The 23395-nt window shown below is 35.0% G+C and overlaps 1 protein-coding gene across 18 annotated transcripts in view; it reads left to right on the top strand.

Annotated features, from left to right (window-relative positions):
• The window catches only part of ERC1 (ELKS/RAB6-interacting/CAST family member 1), a 539401-nt gene that overhangs the window by 160377 nt on the left and 355629 nt on the right, over positions 1–23395 (top strand). For all 18 annotated transcript variants that reach the window (XM_049102528.1, XM_049102532.1, XM_049102526.1 and 15 more), the window contains 3 exons: positions 10574–10711; positions 12235–12375; positions 13741–13881. In XM_049102528.1, coding sequence (XP_048958485.1) covers positions 10574–10711; positions 12235–12375; positions 13741–13881 — 420 coding nt within the window. The remainder of the gene's footprint in view (positions 1–10573; positions 10712–12234; positions 12376–13740; positions 13882–23395) is intronic.

The raw sequence follows: 23395 nt of genomic DNA on the forward strand, positions 1-23395 counted from the left end.
TTCATAGAAGTCCTTTATTAGGTTGAGGAAGTTCCCTTTTATTCCTAGTTTATCGAGTGTTTTTTTTTTTTTTAAATCAAGTGTTTTTATCATGAAAAAGTGTTGTACTTTGTCAGATGGTTTTTCTAGATTTATTGAGATGGTTGTGTGGTTTTGTTCTTTATTAATATGGTACATTATATTGATTCATTTTTGTATGTTGAACCAACCTTGCATTCCTGGGATAGGGATCAAGCCTTGCAGTTTTCATCTGGAGAAATGTGGAAACTTGTTCTGTCAACATTATCATGTTGGCAATAGGAATGGACCTGAGAGAACATAGCCTTTGGATAAATGCCTTATTTTTAAGTGCTAAGGTATAATATAAATAAGAACCATTCAGAGGCTTATATTGTAATGCTATGTACAACATAGAAATAATTTTGAACCTTATTAAAACATCATTTCCTTGGATTTTTAACTCTGTTTGAGTAATTAGTGAATAACTTGAGAGTTTATGTTTATCAGGGTCCATTTTCTATTGATAGAGTGCCATATAATGCCATATAGTTTTGCAAGCTCTAGTTCATAGTGCCCTGATTTCTATTTTGACCAAGCACACATTTTAAACTTGAAAATGGTACTTAGCAAGCAAATAGGAAGGGTCAGATCCCTATTGTGATAAAGGTTGTTCTTAGAGGTTTCTTGTAGCAGGAACTTGTCAGAGTAATAAATATATAGGTAGGTATCTAGAAAGGGACAAAGGATTTAAAAAAATACTGGATCAAAGTTTTGAAGCATAGTCAGTATTTTCTTTTGCTTAGAAACTGCTTTTAATTTGACATGAATTAACTTGCATTGCATTCTCACCTGTGGGAATAGCCATTTGGATATATGCCCAGTTACCTGTCAACTCTGATTAAGAAGTTGAAATAATTAACTACCTGAAGAAGCTATTAAATCAGACTTCGATGGAATAACTTTTCATGCTGTTTTTTCTTTCTGCACCAGTATGTGCACCCTAACCAGAAAATAGCTTCAAGTATCATACATGTATTTTGTTCTTTATCTACTTTATCTTCCTGTAATTGTCAGACTTGCTTGCTTTTTTCTCCTACCCCTGTTTTTCCTAAAGGAATTTTTTTGGATTAGAAAATTTATCCAAATCTACCAAGGAAAATTTACTAAATTTGATAAGATCCTTAGATTTCCATTGTATATAGACAAAGAACTGTTGTTTGGATCCATTCTCCCTACATCTCTCTCAGGCCAGACTCTTATTTTAGACTCAGCAAATTTGGTAACACAGTATTTTTATAAAGTAACTAAGTGAACAATTTTAAGTGAGATGGCTGTTCATTTTAAACAGTATTCTGGATATTTGAAAAGAATGCCACTGATGAATGATTTTTAACTCCCCCTACCTTTTTGACAATCTGATGAAAGCTGTGGGCTCTTTCCATATAAAAATGTATATAGCTCATTTATGTGGACTGGGATATCATACATCCCTGCCAACCATGGACTCCTGATTAAAAATGTCCACCATTTGTGAAACAAACAAGTTTGGAAAAAAGGCTTCTGTGTTTTGTAACATAAAATTATGTGTGTGGTTCAAATACAAGATCAATTGTTCAAATACAAACAATTTCATGTTAACTGTAATTTAACTAGAAAGAGGATAGCTGCTGGGTATGATGGATACTGTGATGAGTATCCTCAGGCCCCCTGAGGGTTGAGGATGTAATTGCCCCGGTGCTGGAAGTGCTGTTGACACAGTCCTTAGTTGTTAGCCCCTGTGGAGGTTGCCTTGGCTAGAGACTTCCCTTGCATAAGGGCATAGAAGTCCCAGTGGTTGATCTCTGTAGGCTACAAGGAATTGAATCTATTGTCCTGACTTGAGACAACTCTGAAAGATCATCCCAGATTCAGAGCTCCTCAAGGGTTGTCTGAATTCTTTGGAACTTTGTGGCAGTTGAATTTCTCCCCCTGCACAATCCTGTTGTCCCCCAACCCCCTTCCTTTCCACTTTTAGTGATCCAAAGTGCACCCTTTAATAAACTTCTTGCATAGTGAAATCTGTCTCAAGGTCTGCTTCTTGGAAAACCCATCCTTCTCACACTAGGGTTGATTATTAGTACAAGTTAGCTTACTTCAGGCCATAAAAATTGGCTTAGCTAACATAAAAGTTCAATGAGATGAACTTGAATTTAAACTGAAAATATGTGAAGCATCTCATTAGTATTCCCTTCAGACCTGATATTTCTAGTGGTTTTTGGAAATCTGAATTTCTTTGAACTTTTTAGTGGTCTCCCAGTCTTGTTTTAGCTTTGCAGAAACCACCCAAAACTTGATTTGTTTGGTCACACAGTATGAACCTAGGAAGGTGTAGGTTAAATGAAGAGTTGCTTACACGTCCTGCAGAAATCCCTAGAGATTGCACATGCTGATAAGTACATATGATAAGAAAACTCGTCTTGTCATAATCCTAATTGAATTACTTATCACAAATCCTAAGATGTCTTTTTTGGATAGCATTTAGAAAATTATTGCTTTTGTTATTATTATCAAAGTGATGTATGTCTATTCTAAATATTTGAAAAAGATGAGAACCCTATGACAAGGAAAACTATGTAAAAATAAACTTTTCCTTCCTTCAAATTGGGATAATACTGTACATACTTTTTGGTAACTTTTCTTTTTCGTGTTATAGTATATCATAAATAGGTTTCCATATCCCCAATTAATCCTTAAGTATATGGGTTGTAATGGTTGCATAATATTCCATTCAGTGGGTAGAACAGGTGTAACTTAGCTAGCCACCTGATGTTTTGTCTTTGATTTTTTTCGGCTTTGTTATTGTTAATAACAAAAATCATGATTGCTTTTTTCTTCAAAACTAAGCCTAGTATGTCTGCTTTAATTTGTTATTTAAAAATACTAGGTTCTTTCATCACTAAGATGTACTGAACCATTAGATGTAAGACTGTTCTATCTAGATAGCCATTTTTATTGTGCAACGTAAAGGGATATCGTTTATACAGATGACGTGAGTTGAGTTCCTAAGTGCAATGTCACCAGTGTCACTGCCTCAGAATGATTGCCTGTCATCGTGCATTTATAGATCTTCTTTGGTTTTTAGCACCAGAAGCTCAGGCATAGTAAAATAGTATTTAAGACATTTATAGAATTGTTTACCAAGCAGAGCTTCACTAGCAGTGACCTTTGGTCTCCTCAGATTTTGCTTCACATTATCCAGTTATTTTAACTCAAGAGGTCCCTAGTTCCATTATCTGTTCCATAAGCAAATGTATCAGGAAGCTTAACTTTCCCTCTCAGCAATTAATAAAATGTCAGGAGCAGTAGACTCTTAGTGTCTTTTCCTAAAGGTCATACCTACACTTTTTGTATAGTTCAAACTGAACAGTGTTTTTTCTTTTCAAAGATTTTCTTATTCATGAGAGAGAGAGAGAGAGAGAGAGGAGTGAGAGAGAGAGAGAGAGACAGCCAGAGGGAGAAGCAGAAGCAGGCTCCATGCAGGGAGTCCCACGTGGGACTTTATCCCGAGTCTCTAGGATCAGTCCCTGGGCTGAAGGCGGCACTAAACCGCTGAGCCATCTGGGCTGTCCCAAACTGAACAGTTTTTAAGATAAAATATAGTGGTACTCTATGAAATTTATTACTTTTTTAATGTTTTCAGCTCCCCCCCGCCAAGAATACAGTTGTATTTTAGAATTAAAAGCAACGTTAGTGTTGTTTTATAGTAATTAGATCAAGTAACTTGCCCAAGGTGACATAGCCAGCTATTTTTTCATTACAGTAATCTGTTCCATAACTTACATGATGAGAGAGTAGCACAGTTGAGCAGGAAACTCAACCAAAGAAATAATTGGTTATCCACCAGAATCTTTGCTGGGCTTATTAAAGACCATAAATAGTAATTGCCAGTATAGATATGGAAGCCTTTCACAACTTAAACATTTTAAACAGTTTAAAACATTGCTTAGGGTTTCTTATGATTTTGTTCTTGTCTTCTAATCCCTGGAACCACATGATTGGACAAGTAACATCTAAAAGCCAATATAAATGGAAAAACTCATTTTGGTAAATTATAGTTGTGCCCACTTGATACTTTTTGCCAGAGCATAGGGTAGTAGATAAACATTTGCCTAGAAATTAGGGTACTTGGTGAATTTTTTCTTTTTATATTTTATTAATTATTGTAGATTCCTTTTTTCTCTTGATATTATGATAGTTCATGCATACATAATTGATACTGGAAGGTACCATTAACAAAGTAGGCAGTGGTCAGAGCCAGAGTAACTTGCTTCACACAGTAAGTTGATGCTGATGACTTAGAACAACTGTGGAGACAGCATTAAACATTTTCTTGAAATGATGTTTAAAGTAGCTAGGTGATTGCAAGAAGTGTTTTAGGATTCCTTGTCCTTAGAACTGTATCCTAGAGGAAGTCTCTTTTACCTTTACTCAGTGATTAGAACCTCAAAAACGGAGTAATCAGTTCCACTTGACTAAGAATAAATCACCCACGTTGAAACATGATAGTTCTGACAACTGGCAAGCCTGATAAAACCAAAACAAAAGATGTCAAGAAATCTGTGCCATTGTGGAATTGGTATGCAGCTTTGATAAATTCACAAGTAGCATGCATTTGGCCTTAGTCTTCCTCTTGTTTTATACATTTTCTCTCTCTTCGTAAAATAAAAATTGAGGAGAAAAAGGCTTTATATAATAATTATGTTATTTCTGCTTTCTTTTTTTTTACAACCCAGTTAACTAAACTATACTATGATTAGAGAAGGAAATGTCATCTTTCTGTAAGTAGTCCTTTTAAAAAATTGTGAATTCTTAATTAGTTCTCTCTGATAATAAACTATATGTGTAAACCTGATTGATTCCCCTCCTATTTATCATCACGGATATAGACATAGAGAATGAACACCAATTCCTTTGATCTCTATAAAATTATATTCATGCAAATATTGAATATATGCTAGTAGTTACGTCATGATCTCTTTCTGTATCAGGGTTTCTGGAAAGTAGGAAAAAAGCCCATAAGAATATAAAATATGTCATTTTCTGCAGCAGTCACTAATTTTCAATATGATTAAAAACAGTAAGAGAAAATCTTTTTAACAGTTTCATTGTCAAGTGTGTTCTAGTCCATGCTAGCTGCTTTTTAGGCCTTGGAAGTCAGGCTACACAGACTGTTTTAATTAGGTTCATGATACTGAAATCCTGAACATCAAGTGTGTTTGGCTTTGCCCACTAGCTTGAGTGTATTGAGTTTGGACATATGTTCGTGGCAGATGTACTTTTGCATTTGCAGTGGTTTGCTACCTCCTCTACCCTTCATTCCTTCAGTAGAGGATAACATATAAGTGACCATAGTAATAATGTACTATGTTTATTAGTAAACACTATTTAAAAATAAGGGATGGTTAATGTAAAGATGCTTGAGTCATTTATATGACTCTTTTTCCTGTTTGTTTGTTTTTCATCACAGAACTTATTTATAGCATAGTGATTAAGAATAGGATTCTAGGGCAGCCTGGGTGGCTCAGCGGTTTAGTGCTGCCTTCAGCCCAGAGCCTGATCCTGGAGACCTGGGATCAAGTCCTACATCGGGCTCCCTGTGTGGAGCCTGCTTCTCCCTCTGCCTGTATCTCTGCCTTTCTCTCTCTCTCTCTCTCTCTGTGTCTCTCATGAATGAATGAATGAATGAATGAATGAATGAATGAATGAATGAATAAATAAATAAATAAATAAAATGAAATCCTAAAAAAAAGAAAAGAGTAGGATTCTAGAGGTAGATTGCCTAGTAATTATCTCATAGTCTTCTGGTGATACTTAAATAGTTGTTATGTATAAAGTTTTTACAACAATGCCTGACTTAAAAAGAAAACTGTTCTTTTTAAGTGTTAGTTATTACCTGTTATTACCATCACCACCATTATTATTATTTTTTGTTATTGTTACATTGTTATTTTAGGGATTCTGTGGTTTCTATTCCTACAAAATGGAGAGGTGGTTTTGTTTTTGTGTTTGTTTTTGTTTCTGTTTTTGCAGGTAGTCTGAGTATATTTAACGGAGTATTTTTCTTTTCTTTTCTTTTTTTTTGAAAGATTTTATTTATTCATGAGAGACACACAAAGGGGGAGAGAAAGAGAGAGGGGGAGCAGGGCAGAAACACAGGCAGAGGGAGAAGCAGACTCTTTGCAGGTAGCCTGATGCAGGACTTGATCCCAGGACCCTGGGATCACGCCCTGAGCCAAAGGCAGATGCTTAACCACTGAACCACCCAGGTGTCCCAGTAAAATCTTAAAAAAAAAAAAAAAAAAAGAAAGAAAGAAAGAAAGAAATTGCATAATTAATACTGAAATGCCATGATATGACACCACCTGGGTGATCAGCTTTTACATCTTCAACATCAGGTGAGAACATGATTTTGAATCTCAACCAAAGTGAGGATGTATAACAGCAGCTTTCAAAAAAAAAAAAAAAAAAGAAAAGAAAAAAACCCAGCAGCTTTCAGTAGGGTTCATGTTATCCATCATGTTGCTAGGTAAACAAACGAGAAGTAGTTTTGTATATACACCTTCTCCCATGTACCCCCCCACAGCATCTTTGGGTTTATTCTGCTTACCCAGCTAGTTTGTACATAACTGTGTCTATTTCAGGTCTTCCTTGCTGATGGAAACTTGCCCAAAGGAGACAGTTTTACTGTCCACTGTCTTTCATTTCGTCAGTTCTTTTCTTTATGGAATGTTTATTCCTCCTCTTTAGAAGTGAATAGGCATCCTTTTCCTCCCCTCCAACTCAACACTCTGTTTAGACATCTGGGTAATTGAAACAGAACATAGCTTAGGGAAAAGTAGTTAATGAGGATTTTACCAAGTTTAGTAGCTTTTGCACCTGAGTATATTGTAAAAAGTTTTGACCAGCAAAGAATAGTGGATTCCTATAATAGTGTGACTACATTTAAATTATATGACTGGTATTGTTAGCAGTTTAACTTAATTTCTTTCTTAAATTCTCATGATGGGGGAGAAAGAAGGGTGGTTATGTCTATGATGCATGTAAGCGCTATTTGTATTTTAGGTGGGCTGTTTTCTTATATGTAAAACTTGGTTGATTCTGTGAAATTTCATTTTAAATAATGGCTCTTGTACTGTCCTTTCTTGACAAGAAAGTCTCATTGGCAGTGTAATTATACCAAAGAAAAGATTAAAGTTTATATGTTAGCAACTGGAATGACATGCATAGCTGGTTAAACTTGTCAGGGCATTGCATTCTCTTTGTATATGGAGTATTAGATTTTTAAGTGGGAAAATTCTTTTTATTGATTGTGAATTTAACCTAAGTATTGATCCATATGAGATTTTAATAGTAGTGTCTGATTAAAGGAAGACAAGTGATTTTTACCTGAGATGGTCTTTTCTCTGACAGTAGCTTTTGTACTTTTAATGGCACGGAAAAGACTGGAGCCCATTTCAGACATTTTAGTGGTTTTACCTGTATGATTATTTCTTTGTTAAAAAATAAAAATCTAAGCCTTACACAGTATTTACAGTACTTTATTCTGAATTTACCAGATCTTTTTGCATAGCTTGTTTGTTCTGCTTGTGGAATTCTCATTGACTCTAGAGAAGATGTTTCTTTCCCTATAGAATCAGACAGTTCCTTAACGAGTTTATACTAAATTGATAAAAGCAGAAAGTTATCTGAACATTGTATCTAGGCTTCTTTTGTTTTGATGTTTGTTTTGTTTCAAATTTTTATTTAAATACTGGTTAGTTAACATATAGTGTAATATTATTTTCAGGTGTAGAATTTAGTAATTCATCACTTATAGCACACTGCCCTCCTTAATATCCATTTCCCATTTAGCTCATCCCCCCACCTGCCTCCTCCCTGGTAACCATCAATTTGTTCTCTATAGTTAAGAGTCTCTTTTATGGTTTGTCTCTTTTTTTCCTTTCCCTTATAGCCATCTGTTTTGTTTCCTAAATTTCACATATGAGTGAAATCATATGGTACTTGTCTTTCTCTGACTTATTTCTCTTAGCTTAGTACCCTCTCATTCCATCCAAGTTGTTGTAAATGGCAAGATTTCATTCTTTTTGATGGCTGAATAATATTCCTCTCGTGTTTGTGTGTGTGTGTGTGTGTGTGTGTGTGTGTATACACACACACCATATCTTTTTTTTTTTTAAGATTATTTATTTATTTATTAGACAGAGAGGTATAGAAAGAGAGAGAGAAACAGGCAGAGGGAGAAGCAGTCTCCATGCAGGGAGCCTGACATGGGACTTGATCCTGGATCTCCAGGATCATGCCCTGGGTGGAAGGCGGCGCTAAACCACTAAGCCACCGGGGCTGCCCTCCACATCTTCTTTATCCATTCATCGGTTGATGGACATTTGGGCTTCTTCCATAATTTGGCTACTTATAATGCTTATAAACTTATAATACTTATAAACATTGGGGTGCAGGTGCCCCTTTGAATCAGTATTTTTGTATCCTTTGGGTAAATACCTAGTAGTGCAGTTGTTGGGTTGTAGGGTAGTTCTATTTTTAACTTTTTCAGGAACTTCCATACTCTTCTCCAAAGTGTCTGCATCAGTTTGCATTCCCACCAATAATGTAAGAGAGTTTCCCTTTCTCTGCATCCTTGCCAACATCTGTTGTTCTTGTGTTAATTTTAGCCATTCTGACCAGTGTGAGGTGGTATCTTATTGTAGTTTTGATTTGTATTTCTCTGATGATGAGTGATATTGAGCATCTTTTCATGTGTCTGTTAGCCAATATCTAGGCTTCTTTTGTAGTTCAATTCGTTTCAGGAGTTTATGTGTATGCCTAAATACAGTTTTTAAAAGTGCAAGCATCTATATTATTCATTTACTGATTAGTGAAGCAATATTTATTATATACCTACTGTGTGCCAGATATGAAGATAGAAAACAGGGAGGGGCAGGATCCAGTCCCCTTGTGGAGATATGAATCAAACAAAGAATTACAATATGATCAGGGATTAGTGTTATAATATGTATATAGATTGGATAAATAGTAATAAAGGTGATAAACATATAGATAGATGAAGGAATGGAGAGTGTGTATGTATATATAACGTGTATTGTGATAGAGTACAAAGAGCATTTTGTTCTCATGGAGCAAGAAAATCTTTTCAAAGGAGATGACATTTATGTTGCTTTTTGAAAGCCATGTAAAATGTACTAGTTAGCTTTAGTATTAGCTCAAGAGGAGACTATTCTGTTTGAGTTTTCTCTATAGAACTTATTACCATCCTACATACTGTTTATTTCATTCATTTGTTGTCTTCTGTATTAGGATGTAATCTCTTTGAGGATAGGGATTTTTATCTGTTTTGATTACTTCTATATTCTCAACACCTAGAAAAGTTTCTGACATATAGCAAGAGCTCAAGTATGTGTTGAGTGAGTGAATGAAGTTTGTGAGTTCTACAGTAATTGCCTTATTTTCTTTTCATTTATTAAGACTATCTTTCTCTAGTTCCTTCATATTTTTTGCTCAATATTTTTCATTATGTGTACTTTGAATCTCCCAGATAAACATGCTATCTTTATAATGTTTCTCAAACCCATCCCCTCTTTTCCATCTCTCTTAGCTCATTTAATCTTCAGTATCACTTACCTGAATTGATAAGCTCTAATTATTTTCCATGTCTCTATGCAAGTCCCCTTAAATTTTTTCTCCACAGCCATCAGAATTACCCATCTAAAATACTGACCAGACCATTTCTTAGCTTAAATACCTAATGGTTCCCATCTGTCTAGAATAAAATCTGTGCTCTTTAGATCATACATGGGGCCATCCATAGCTTGGATTCAGCTACATAATGGTAAGTTCTCTTATCTTATAACATAATAAAAATCGGTGTATTCATTTTTCTTTGTACCACTAGTGCCTGGTAATATAATAAAGAATTGAGTAAATACTTCCTTGAGTAAATGAATGCATACAAATGTGTATGAAGAAATGAATGACTGCAATAAGGAATTTCATTGATTTTTTTTTTGTTTTGTTTTTTGTTTTGTTTGGGAATTTCATTGAAAAATGCTTTCTGCTTAGATAAAAGGTGATATAAAATATATTTTTTTAAACAAGCATTTAAGAATAATTTTTCTTTATACAGCTGATTTGTCTTTCTTACTGTCTTGTTATTCTAATCCTCAATTCACTGTGAAATGATTTACAGTGTCATTATTGAGGTAATCCCATTTCTCATGTCTTTCCTCTCTCAATCTCATCTCTATATGTTGAGTCTTTTCTCTCTAGCTGTTTTCCTTATTTTTTTTTTTTTTAGAGATTTATTTATGCACACATGTCCATAGCTATATGTGTGTCCTTTCTCTGTTCTGGCTATAAATTCTGGCTTTAAAATTTTGCAATGAAGTTATGAAGCCTTTAGCACTGAATTTCTGTGAAACACACACTCAGAACAACCCTAATCTACTTGTTTCCAACTAAAAATGATTTTTATTGTGATTATATGTATTTCTGTTAATTTCCTTTTTTCCTCCATACTCAGATTGAAAATCTTCAAGAGCAACTTAGAGATAAGGAAAAGCAAATGAGCAGCTTGAAAGAACGAGTCAAATCCTTGCAGGCTGACACTACCAACACTGACACTGCCTTGACGACTTTGGAGGAGGCCCTTGCAGAGAAAGTGAGTGATTTGGCTTCTTTCTAGACACATTTCCTCTGCTTTCTCATTAATCTAAAATTTTCTCTGGCAATGAGACTTGGATATAAAAGGCAAAAGGAATATCTTAGGGCAAAAGAGAAAAGAGCTTTCTGTACTATTTCTGACATAGTATAAGGGGATAGAAAATTCATTTTGTTTTTATTTTGTTTTTGTCATTGTAAGCATCTGTTGTTAGGCAAGATGGATTCCACACTAGAGGGTAGTGGCTGAAAGTTTTCCTTTTCTCCTTTCCTTTCCTTTTTCCTTTCTTTTTTAAAGATTTATTTTAGAGAGAGGGTAGGGACGGCAGAGGGAAAGGGGGAAAGAAACTCAAGCGGACTCGACACTGAGGTAGGAGCCCAACCTAGGGCTCGATCTCACCACCCTGAGATTGTGACCGAGCCAAAACCAAGAGTCAGTCAGTCACTTAACTAACTACCACCCAAGCACCTCCAGTGGCTAAAATTTTTAAAGATTAAGCCATATATTCTCATTTACTATCTTCTGAAGAAAAAGAAAAGTTCTTTTTATTTATCTCATCGACTAGAATTTGAGGATATGAGAATATCAGACATTGACCACCAGGAAGCAATATATAATTAGTTCTTCTTTACTGTACCATATTGGTACCTAGTATAGTCCTGGGGTTTAGTTATTAACATAATATACTTGGTATTTTTCTACTCTTGGCCTTGCTACTTCATTTTATGTTTATGAGCAAACCCGATTTTTAGGAGTGGTTAACTCAATAAGTGGCCCAGTTGGATAGGTGTTAATGTCTTGAAAGGAAGTTTAAGGAATTTTGGTAGGGCATTTTAATTGGATTTTTTAAAGGAACAGGATCACTGTTCCTTAAGCCTCTTGGACTCACAATACTATCGGCTATGTGCCAGGGATAAAGGCTTGATCCCTGAATATAGTCAGAAATAATACCCAGAAATGTACCTGAATTGGTTAAACTTTTAGACTGCCTGAGTATCTGTTGACAGAAATTTTAATGGGTTCTCTCCCCCTCTCCTTTTTATGCTTTAAACTCAGCATATCATAATCTCTCAAATCTCCTCCATTTTTGGTGTGTGAATTGTTTTCCATTGCCTTGTGGACAACATGTGAATTACGTATAAAAAAGAAATATCTGTTACCGCCCTTAGAGCTGTGTGTGTGTGTGTGTGTGTGTGTGTGTGTGTGTGTGTTTGTGTGTGTAAAGTTTCTGGATACTTGGAATAAATGTAATTTTTCCAATAGAATACTATAAGGACTTTCAGTTCTATATGAGATTATTATAGGAAAAGAAAACTAGAGGAATCAGAAGAACAAAGCCACATCTTTGTTATTGCAAGAGTGGTAGGAAGGATGAATTCCATGAAAAGTAGATTATTAACAACCTACCACTGTCTTTTGAATGGAGCATGAAAGTGTGAAATTTTATCAGTTAAAAGCTGAATTAGTCATATGAGATAAGTATGGAAGGAATTTTCTTACATATTGATGTGCTCTCTCATCAGGAGCGGACAATTGAACGCTTAAAGGAGCAGCGAGACAGAGATGAGAGAGAGAAGCAAGAGGAAATTGATAACTACAAAAAAGATCTTAAAGACTTGAAAGAAAAAGTCAGCTTATTGCAAGGCGACCTCTCAGAAAAAGAGGTTAAGATTACCAAAATAGAATGATTTGGTTTGCTTAGTGCATTGTATGTATATGTTGTTGTTGGTGTTTACATAATGCTTATAAAAATGTATTTGACCGAGATTTTCTTAATAGCAGGCTTTTTTAGAAGACCTTAAGGGGTATTTTGGGAAGCTTTGCAGAAATGTAATAGATCATTCATTTCCTAAGTCTTTAGCTCTTTCAATATGTTATGAGTTGATTTATTACTTGTTAATGACATTCTCATAGATCCTAAAATAAATGAAGCAGTTTTAAATGGAAAAATACAGTGCTAATGGTAAGAAAGGTGATAGATGAAAAGAATATGCAAATGGAGGCTAGCTTATTTACACTAGCTCTTTTTTTTTTTTTTAAGATTTTATTTATTTATTCATGAGAGACACAGAGAGAGAGGCAGAGACAGACAGAGGGAGAAGCAGGCTCCTCACAGAGCCCGATGTGGGACTTGATCCTCAGATCCAGGATTATACCCTGAGACCAAGGCAGATGCTCAACTGCTGAGCCACCCCAGTATCCCTACACTAGCTCTTAAAATGCATTTCAATATTGGCAGAGAAATCTTAAAGTAATTGCTGACCAATTAGATGACTTAGTATACTTTGGTCTTGCTTTTGGAATATCCTGTTAATGTGACCTAAACAGTAAAAATACCTAATGCCTTGTGATCATGTAATAATACCTGAGCTTTAGGGACACTCTCAGATTTTCTTTTTAATATCTTTAAGACAATATGTGGAAATTTAAGTTTCTAGTCAACTTTCCATTTATTTATTTATTTATTTATTATTATTTTTTTTTATGATAGTCACACAGAGAGAGAGAGAGAGAGGCAGAGACACAGGCAGAGGAAGAAGCAGGCTCCATGCACCGGGAGCCTGATGTGGGATTCGATCCCGGGTCTCCAGGATCGCGCCCTGGGCCAAAGGCAGGCGCCAAACTGCTGCGCCACCCAGGGATCCCATCAACTTTCCTTTTAAAAGGGAAAAGTATTTTGTATTTAAGTCAGTGTAGCTACTACGGTAATAAGTAGTGACTACTACTGCTAGTGACTACTTATATTCACAAAGCTTGATCTACTTCCATTTATTTTATGGAAATGGATATGTATTGATAGAACTCCTTAAATTATAATTCAATTGATATTCCTTGGGAATTCAACTTTAGTAGGACCTTGAAAGCTAAAGCTGGCTTTGTTTTGTATTTCATGAATGTTCTTGAGATGGAAATGTTAGCTAATAGTAATAAACAGAAACTACAAGCCACCAAGATAATAAATTTTAACATTTACATTTCCACTTTGTTTGTAGTTAGTATTTATTCTACATGTGTGTGACTTTTTTCAGGCTTCACTCTTGGATCTGAAAGAGCATGCCTCTTCCCTGGCTTCCTCAGGACTCAAAAAGGACTCACGGCTTAAGACACTGGAAATTGCTTTGGAACAGAAGAAGGAGGAGTGTCTGAAAATGGAATCACATTTGAAAAAGGTTAAAGAAAAATTTTCCACTTTTCTTACTTTGCTTTAGATAAGAATATAGTAGAGCTCTATAGTGCTCATTGTGTAATAAATTACCAATGATGTAATAATCCCTGAAGTTCAAAATATCATTTATACCTTCATCAGTTCTCTTAATGTTCTTGTCCTATTTTATCTTGCTACTGAGAATTCTTAAGCTCTTAGAAAATTGACAGATCAGAGGAAGATGAAAAAATGCAGCTCCTTTATGGACAAACTGTATAAGAATACAGTGTAGAAATCTTAATTATGTGATATTTTCCTTCCATTAATATTGAGCTTCCTTAAGATAACTTAACAGTGATAGTCACCCATACTGGTGAATATTAGGATATGGTATGGATATTTATTTTCCATTTCTTTTATTTCCCTCTAAGATTTATATGGCAATTTGTAGTTTTCAAAAACACTATCATATTTATAATCTCTGAGCTATCAACTCGGTGAGAATTGGAGCTATGACTTTTGAGCAGTTACATTAACTGAGTTCATTTCATATTGATGACTAATGAGAAAGCGTATGGCCTCGTCTTGACACTTTAAATCTCATTCTCTTTCCATATATTGGTTTTTTTTTTTTTTTTTTTAAAGATTTTATTTACTTATTCAACCAGGAAGGTTGGGGGGGAGAGAGAGAGCACATGAACATATACGCGTGAACATGTGCACAGGCAGGGGGAGCAGTGGAGGGAGAGGGAGAAGCAGCAGGGTCTCTGCTGAGCAGGAATCCCAATGCAGGGCTCAATCCCAGTACCCCAAGATCATGACCTTAGCTGAAGACAGACACTTAACTGACTGAGCCACCCAGGCACCCCTTATTTTTTATCTCTTTGTTACATACTCTCTTATATCTTGGGCTTTATATTTAGGTTTATGAGAAAAAATAAAGTTATCTTTGGGTAGAGGAGGTTGAGGGCTTTCCTCTACTGTTATTTCAATTACCTGTTTTACTAATGGACATTTTTCTCTTCATATTTTCCCTTGTTTCATTCTGGATTATTGTTTCTTTCATTTTAATTCATTACTGATGTTTTCCTATATATTGCCTTCAACACCTAAATCCAAAAAGGAGGTTGTTACTGTAGTTTTCCATATGTTTCATCTGTGTTTTGCTTTTTATCCCCTTTTAATTGAGCATTTTATGTAATTCCATTTTCTCGTTCCTTTTAGCATATCAGTTATATTTGTTATAGTTTTCAAGTAATTGCCTTAGAGTTTGCTGTATACATTTTTTACTTGTCTCCCCAACTTTATTGAGATATAATTAACAAGTAATAATTGTATATATTTAAGGGGTACAAGATGATGATTTGTGTAACATTGTGGAATGATTACCACAGTCAAGCTAGTTAGCACATTCATTACCTCTCATAATTACCATTTTATTTTTTTGTGGTGAGAGCACTTTTTAAAATATACTCTTTCAGCAAATTTCAAGTATACAGGATAGTATTATTAAGTGTGGTCACTATCCTTTATGTTAGATCCCCAGAGCTTATTCATCTTATATAACTGAAAGTTTATACCCTTCCTTTGAGTAGCATCTCTTCATTTCTCCACCCTCCAGCCCTTGACACCCACCATTCTAAGTTCAGCTGTTTTAGATTCTGCATATAAGTGAGATCTTACAGTATTTATCTTTCTGTTTCTAGCTTGTTTCACTTAGCATAATGTACTCCATGTTGTCACAAATGGCAAGATTTCCTTTCTTTTTGTGATTAATATTTCAGTATACACAGACACACATACACATCATATTTCCTTTATCCATTCATCTGTTGTTGGACAGTTTGATTCTTTCCATATATTGGGTCTTGTGAATAATGCTGCAATGAACATGAGAGTGTAGACATCTCTTTAAAATACTGATTTCATTTCTTTTGGATGTATATCCAGGAATGAGATTGCTGGATCATATAGTAGCTCCATGTAAGAATTTCTGAGGAAGCTTCTTACTGTTTACCATAATGGCTGTTTGAATTTGCATTCCCACCAGCAGGATAAAAAGGCTCCCTCATCTCTATACTACTGCCAACTCTTATTTCTAGTCTTTTTGATGATTGCTGTTCTAACAGGGGTTAGTTGTTATCTCATGTTGGTTTTGATTTGCATTTTCTTGGTGGTTAGTGATGTTGAGCTTCTTTTTGTGTAGCTGTTGGGAAAAACACTTCAATGTGTGTGCCTTCTTTGGAAGAGTATCTATTCAGGTCCTTTCCCTGTTTTAATAGGATTATTTGTGTTTGTGCTATCAAGTTGTGTGATTCCTTACATATTTTGAATATTAATCTGTTGTTAGCTATAAGGTTTACAAATACTGTCATCTATTCTGTAGGTTGCCTTTTCATTTTGTTGATAATTTTCTTTGTTGTATAGAAGCTTTTTAGTTTGATGTAGTCTTCCTGTTTTTGCTTTTGTTGCCTGTGCTTTTGGTGTCATATCAAAAAATCATGTAGTAAGTATTTTTAAACTAAATTCACTTTCAAAAAATGTTATCCCACTTTATGTATCATGCAGGTACCATACAACAGAATCCTCCCAATTCCTTCCTCTCTTCCCTGATGACATTGTTATCATTCATTTCACTTATCCATATCTGATAATCACCCAGTACATTACTGTTATTACTTTAAAGTATTATCTTTTAAGTGAAGAAGAATAATAAAAGATGTAATTTAAGCTTCATTCCTTCTCTAGTTCTCTTTATGTAAATGTGAATTTTTGACCTATATAATTTGCTTCTGCCTGAAGAACTTTTTTTTTTTTTTTTTTTTTTTTTTTTTTTTTTTGAGAGAGAGCATGAGCAGGGGCAGGTGGGAGGGGCAGATGAGAGACAGAATCTGAAGCAGGCTCCACTCCCAGCACGTGGTTCGGTCTCACATCCCTGAGATCATGACCTGAGCTGAAATCAAGAGTTATATGCTTAATTGACTGAGCTGCTCAGGTGCCCACTAAAGAACTTCGTTTAATATATTTTTGCAGGGTAGGTCTCCTGGCTATGAATTTCTTGGTTTTTGTTTAAGATTAAAGTCTTTATTTCTTGTTCACTTTTGAAAGATAATAACACTGGGTATGGATTTCTAGATTGATGAGATTATTTTCTCTGTAACACTTTAAATGTTTTACTCAGCTGTCTTATATGACTTCTGATGAGAAGTTACTGTAGTTCTTAACATTATTCTATAGGTAAGGTGTTTTTTCCCCTCTGGCTTCCCTTAAACTTTTTTCTTTGTCTTTCATTTTCTATAGTTTTGATATGATGTGCCTATGTATGGGTGTTTAAAATTTGTATTTCCTGGTGTTCTGAGCTCCTTGATTTGGTGTGTATCATCATTGGAAAATTTTCAGCCATTATTACGTATAATATTTCTTCTCCTTTCCTTTCCTGTTGGTATTCCAATTATATGTATGTTGCACCTTTTGAAATTTCTCCATGTCCTGTACTGTTCTATTTATTATTTTTTTTCTCTTTTCATTTTGGGAAGTTTTTTTTTTTTAAAGATTTTATTTATTTATTTTGGTGTGGGAGAGAGAGAGCACAAGTAGAGAGGGAAGGGGCAGAGGGAGTGGGAGAAGCAGACTCCTTGCTGAGCAGGGAGCCTGATGCGGGGCTTGATCTCAGAACCCTGAAATCATGACCTGAGCCAAAGGCAAATGCTCACCCAGGTGCCCCCATTTTGTTAAGTTTCTATTGACCTGTCTTTAAGCTTACTGATTATTTCTTCAGCCACATCTGGTCTATTAATGAGTCTATCAAAAGCATTAATTATTTTTTAAGCATTAATTATTCTTACATGTTTTTTACACCTAGAATTTCCTTTTGATTCTCTCTTAGAATGTCCACCTCTCTGACTATATCACCCATCTGTTCTTGGATATCGGCTACTTTTCCCATTAGGGACCTTAAATATTAATCAGTTATTTTAAATTCCCTGACTGATTAATTCCAACATCAATGTCAGATATCTGAGTCTAATTTTGATGCTTGCTATGTTTCTTCTTCTCTTCAGACTGTGTCTTTTCTTGCTTTTTAGCATACTTTGTAATTTTTTGTTGAAAGCCAGATATGTTGTATCAGATAGCAGGTAAATAAGTGTATATGTGAGGTTTTAATCTGGCTAGAAGTTGAGCTGTATTTAATGTTTGCTGTAGCTGTAGGTGCCAGAGGCTTCAAATTCCTCTAGTGTTCTATGTTGACTTTGGGTTTTTCTCTTCAGAGAGAGTCTGCATCCTATAGCTTTTTCAACTGTTATCCTTTGTTATTTTACTGGAGTGGTGTGGTAGTAAGGTGTGAGCGAAGATAAACTTTCTATAGTCTAGTGATTAAGTCTTGGCCTTTTATGAGCCTGTGTCCTTGGCTGTGATCTTCACAAAGGCTTTCCCCCTTAGCTAGCGGGGGCTTGAATGGGAGAAATCCCTATCTGTCAGGTGGGATAAAATTCTGTTAAAATATTTATTCCTGGAGAATCTGCCTTTGGGGAGAGTATACTTTGGGCATATTTCACAATTACTACCCTCGCCTCCCACCCTTGCAAGAACCACAAGGGGGTTTTTGTCAGTTCTTCACTGTCAGAATCTGGTGGGGTTCCTCAGGGGAAAGCCTGTGAAAGTAAGGTGGGTCTGCCCAAAACTGCAGCTTCTAAGACTTTTTCACTTTCATGTTTGTCCACATTCAGCCTCTAGTAACTCCTCAAAGTCACCATTGAAGTGTTTTTCCCAACAGCTTTGCTCCAGGTGGGTAGATCTCAACTATGACTCTCTGGATTTGTCTGTGTCTCTTCATTTTGGAGTTGTAGTTTGCCTTTTGACCTCAGTTCTCTGATAGGTCCAAGAAAAGTAGTTGATTTTCAGTTTTTTAACTTGTTCTTGTTTTAAGAATGGGTCATGATTTCCAAACTTTTTACATGTTGGAGCTGAAGTTATAGCAGTTTTCCATTTGGAACAGACCTATGCATTTTTGTTTTGTGAAGATACATATGTGAATTTTGCTGTTTAGAATAACATCTAAAACCTAAAATAAAAAAAAACAGTTTTTGCCTATTTTTGGGAATCAGCTTTAGTTTTATTAACACATAAATATTTATGGAATCAATAGGTTGTCTATCCCAAGGAATTTGAGAGTATATCACAGAGGTCTGAATTAAAAATATACATGGCTATTTATTTCAGAGAGAAAGAGAGAGAGAGAGAGAGAGAGAAAATGAGAGAACATGAACGTGCATGTGTGTGAATGGGGGGGAGGGACAGAGGGAGATAAACAGACTCACAGCTGATGTGGGGCTCTTTCTCAGGACCCTGAAATCAGTACTTGAGTTGAAATGAAGAGTTGGAGGCTTATGTGACTGAGCCACCCAGGCGCCCCAATGTACATGTCTTATATAGCTTTTTTAGTTCTAGATGTCAAGTGAATTTGAGTATTTTATATTATTGAATGTTTTTAAACTCATTAATTTATATTGGAAATTACTTCTCAAGAAAGAAGAAAAAAACCTTTGACTTTAAAATATATCCTAGAATAAATGAAAATGTATTTCCTAATGTAAGATTGAAATAAGAGTTAAGCAATAAGATGTAATAAGATTCATAACAATTGTTAAATATTATACTTCAGATTTTATCTCATTCTAGTAAATGACATAAAATACTTCCCTAGCATTATTACATTTTAAAAACAGGGCAGTGAAATAGAGAAAGACAAATACCATATGATCTCACTTATATGTGGATTATAAAAACAAAAATAAAAACCTGAACCCATAGATACAGTGAACAGATTGGTGGTTGCCAGAGAGGGTGGGGAGTGTGGTGGTTAGCAGGTGAAATGAGCAAAGGGAGTCAAAAGGTAAAAATTTCCAGTTATAAAATAAGTCCTGGGATATAATGTACAGCATGGTGACTATAGTTAATATTACTTTATCATACATTTGAAAATTGCTAAGAGAGTAGATCTTAAAAGTTCTTATCACAAGAAGAAAATTATTTGTAATTTTGTAGTAATAGATGTTAATTAGATATATTATGATCATTTTACAGTAACTATACATATGTCAAATCATTATGGTGTACACCTGGAACTAATATAAGGTTATATGTCAGTTGTATCTAAAGTAAATAAATAAATAGAACCAAATACTGTCAGATGGTATTTCGGTTTGTTATTTGTTACAATTTTAATTCTTAGTAGTTTATTAGGTCTAGGATTTTGTTGTCTTTGTTTTCTATATTAGCATTTTTTTTGCTTTGTTTTATAGTGTATTTGTAAGTTTATTTTTGTTTAGTTTTTTATGTGGATACAATTTTTCTATTTGTGGGAATTTTTTTTTTTTAAGATTTTATTTATTTATTCATAGACACACACACAGAGAGAGGCAGAGACACAGGGAGAGGGAGAAGCAGGCTCCATGCAGGGAGCCCAAAGTGGGACTTGATCCCGGGTCTCCAGGATCACACCCCAGGCTGCAGGCGGCACCAAACCGCTGCGCCACCAGGGCTGCCCTATTTGTGGGAACTTGTAAAACCTACTTCTCAACAGTTTTCAAACATACAAAACGATACTTAATCCTAGTCACCATACTATGTAGTATATTCTGAGAACTTACTCATCTTATAATTGGAAGTTTGTACTCTTTGACCACTTTTGCCCATTGACATGGGGCATGACACACACTTCTCTCTGCTCCTGGCAACCAGCCATTTGTTTTGTGTTGGTCTGAGTTCAGTTTTTTATATTTCACATATAGGTGAGATCATATAGTATTTCTCGTTCTCTGACATATTTAATTTTGCATAATGCCCTCAAGCTTCGTCCATATTGTTACAAATGGAAGGAATTTCTTCTTTTTTTTTTTTAAATGGGTAAATAGTATTCTATTCTGTATGACTTTTTTATGCATTCATACATCAGTGGACACTTAGGTTGATTCCTGTCTTGGCTACTATAATACTACAGTGAGTATGGGGGTACAGGTAGTCTTTTCGAAATAGTGATTGTGTTTCCTTTGGATATATACCCTGAAGCAGAGTTCCTGAATTGTATGGTACTTCTATTTTTAAATTTTTGAGGAAACTTCGTACTGTTTTCTGTAGTGTCTGTATCAAATTCATTCCCACTAACAGTGTATAATTGTTCTCTTTTCTGTACATCCCCACCATACTTGTTATTTCTTTTTTTTCTTCTCAAACTATTCTAAAAAATAGAAAAGGGAGGAAAACTTCCAAATTCATTTATGAGGCCAGCATTACCCTGATACCAAAACTAGATAAAGACTCCATTAAAAAAGGGAACTGCAAGCCAAGATCCCTGATGACTATGGCTGCAGAAATTCTTAATAAAATAATAGCAAACTGAACACAACAATATATTTAAAAAAAATCATTTATCACAGTCAAGTAGAATTTATTCCTGGGTTGCAGCAGTGGTTCAGTATTCACAGATCAATCAATGTGATACACCACATTAATGAAAGAAAAGAACCATATGATCATATCAGTAGATGGAGAGAAAGCATTTGATAAAGTATAACATCCATTCATGATAAAAACCCTCAACAAAGTAGGTCTAGAGGGCATATACCTCAACATAATAAAGGCCATATACAAAAAACCCACAACTAATGTCATCTTCATTGGAGAAAAACTGAGAGCTTTTCCTCTATGGTCAGGAACATTACAGGGATGTCTCCTCTCACCACAGTTATTTAACACTTTAACAATTGTCAGCAATCAGACAACAAAAAGAAATAGAAGGCATCCAGATTGGCAAGGAAAAAGACAAACTCTCAATATTTGCAGATGTGATACTTTGTATAGAAAACCCCAAAGACTCCATGAAAAAACTGTTAGAACTGATCAACGAATTCAGTAAAGTCACAAGGATACAATATAAATGTTGAGAAATTCATTGCATTTTTATATACTAATAGTGAAGCAGCACAGTTGTACCAAAAGCAATAAGCCTAGGAATTAACCTAACCAACGAGGTAAAAGACTCATACTCCAAGAACTGTAAAATAACACTGATGAAAGAAAATGAAGGAGACACAAATGAAAAGACACCCCATGCTTATGGATTGGAAGAACAAACACTATTAAAATGTCTATACTACCCAAAGTAATCAATACATTTAATGCAGTATCTGTCACAATACCACCAGCATGGGTGACTCAGTCGGTTAAGCATCTGCCTTCAGCTCAGGTCATGATTTCAGGGTCCTGGGATAGAGCCCCAAGTCAGACTCTGCTCAGCAAGAGCCTGCTTCTGCCTCTGCTTCTGCTCTTTCCCCATGCACCGCTCCTCCCCCGCCCCCCACCCAGACTCTCTCTTAAATAAAGAAGTGTAAAATATTTAAAAAAAAAAAATACCACCAGCATTTTTCATAGAGCTAGAACAAGCAATCCTGAAATTTGTATGGAACCACAGAATACCCTGAATAGCCAAAGTAATCTTGAAAAAGAAAAGCAAAGCTGGAGGCATCACAATTCTGGACTTAAAGTTGTATTACAAAGCTGTATCATCAAAAAACAGTTATGGTGCCAGCAAAAAAATACAACAGAATAGAAATGGAACAGAAATACTTCTAGCTTATGAATTTACACCCTGTACATGATTTTCCATATTTTGTGTTTTAAGCATGAGATTATAATCTCAGAATTCTTAAGGAAAACATTCAAATTCAACTTCTGAATTATTGAAATTGTAGGAAGTGCTAAATTCTTTTTTTCTTTTTTTTTTTTTTTTGGTCTTCCTCCTGGAGAAATTTTTTTTATTGCGAGTTTTAAAAAATTACATTTTTTGTTCTTTTACTTTTCTTTTTCTTTCTTGTTCTCTTCTTATACCATTTCCTTCTACCTTTTTTCCTTCTTCCTGTCTCTTCTCTCTTCAGGATCCTGAAATAGTGTTAACTCACCCATTCAAACCAGTAAATGATGTGACAGAGTAGTGCCATAAAGCCCTGGTTGGTGTTTTTTCTTTATTTTGTATGAGTGTTTTTTTTACTACTCTGTAGAAAGTGAATGCACTTGACCTTATCTCTCCCTTCCTCAAGTAGGAACTCTCTATACTTTGAAAAGAATTTTACTTCTTTCTAAAGTATATTGGGGTTCATCCAATGTGGAAAAGGTTTTGTGAGATCAAAATCCCCCCCCTCCCAAGCATTGGAAAGTGTCTGCATTTCCACTGCTTTTCCCTTGTTTTTTATTCTTAATGAGTTAATGCATTCCAGGTTGCTCTCTTTCCTCTTGATTTTACTTTGTTATGGCTGTTAACCATACCAGTTTAGGTTAGAATTTTGCTAATACATTAAAATACAGATCTGCCAGTGGAATCTTTTTTAAAGGCCACTATTATTAACTGGATTTTCATAATTGATTAAACCTGAAACAAAAGATGTTTGTAAAGGTCTTGATCTTAGAAGTTCAGCTTTAATTTTTTAGCTCAGTTTATGGAAACATTTCTCTTATACTCTAGGCATTTTGCATCAGAGCTTTCT

Source organism: Canis lupus, chromosome 27, assembly GCF_003254725.2.
Source record: "Canis lupus dingo isolate Sandy chromosome 27, ASM325472v2, whole genome shotgun sequence".
NCBI lineage: Eukaryota > Metazoa > Chordata > Mammalia > Carnivora > Canidae > Canis > Canis lupus.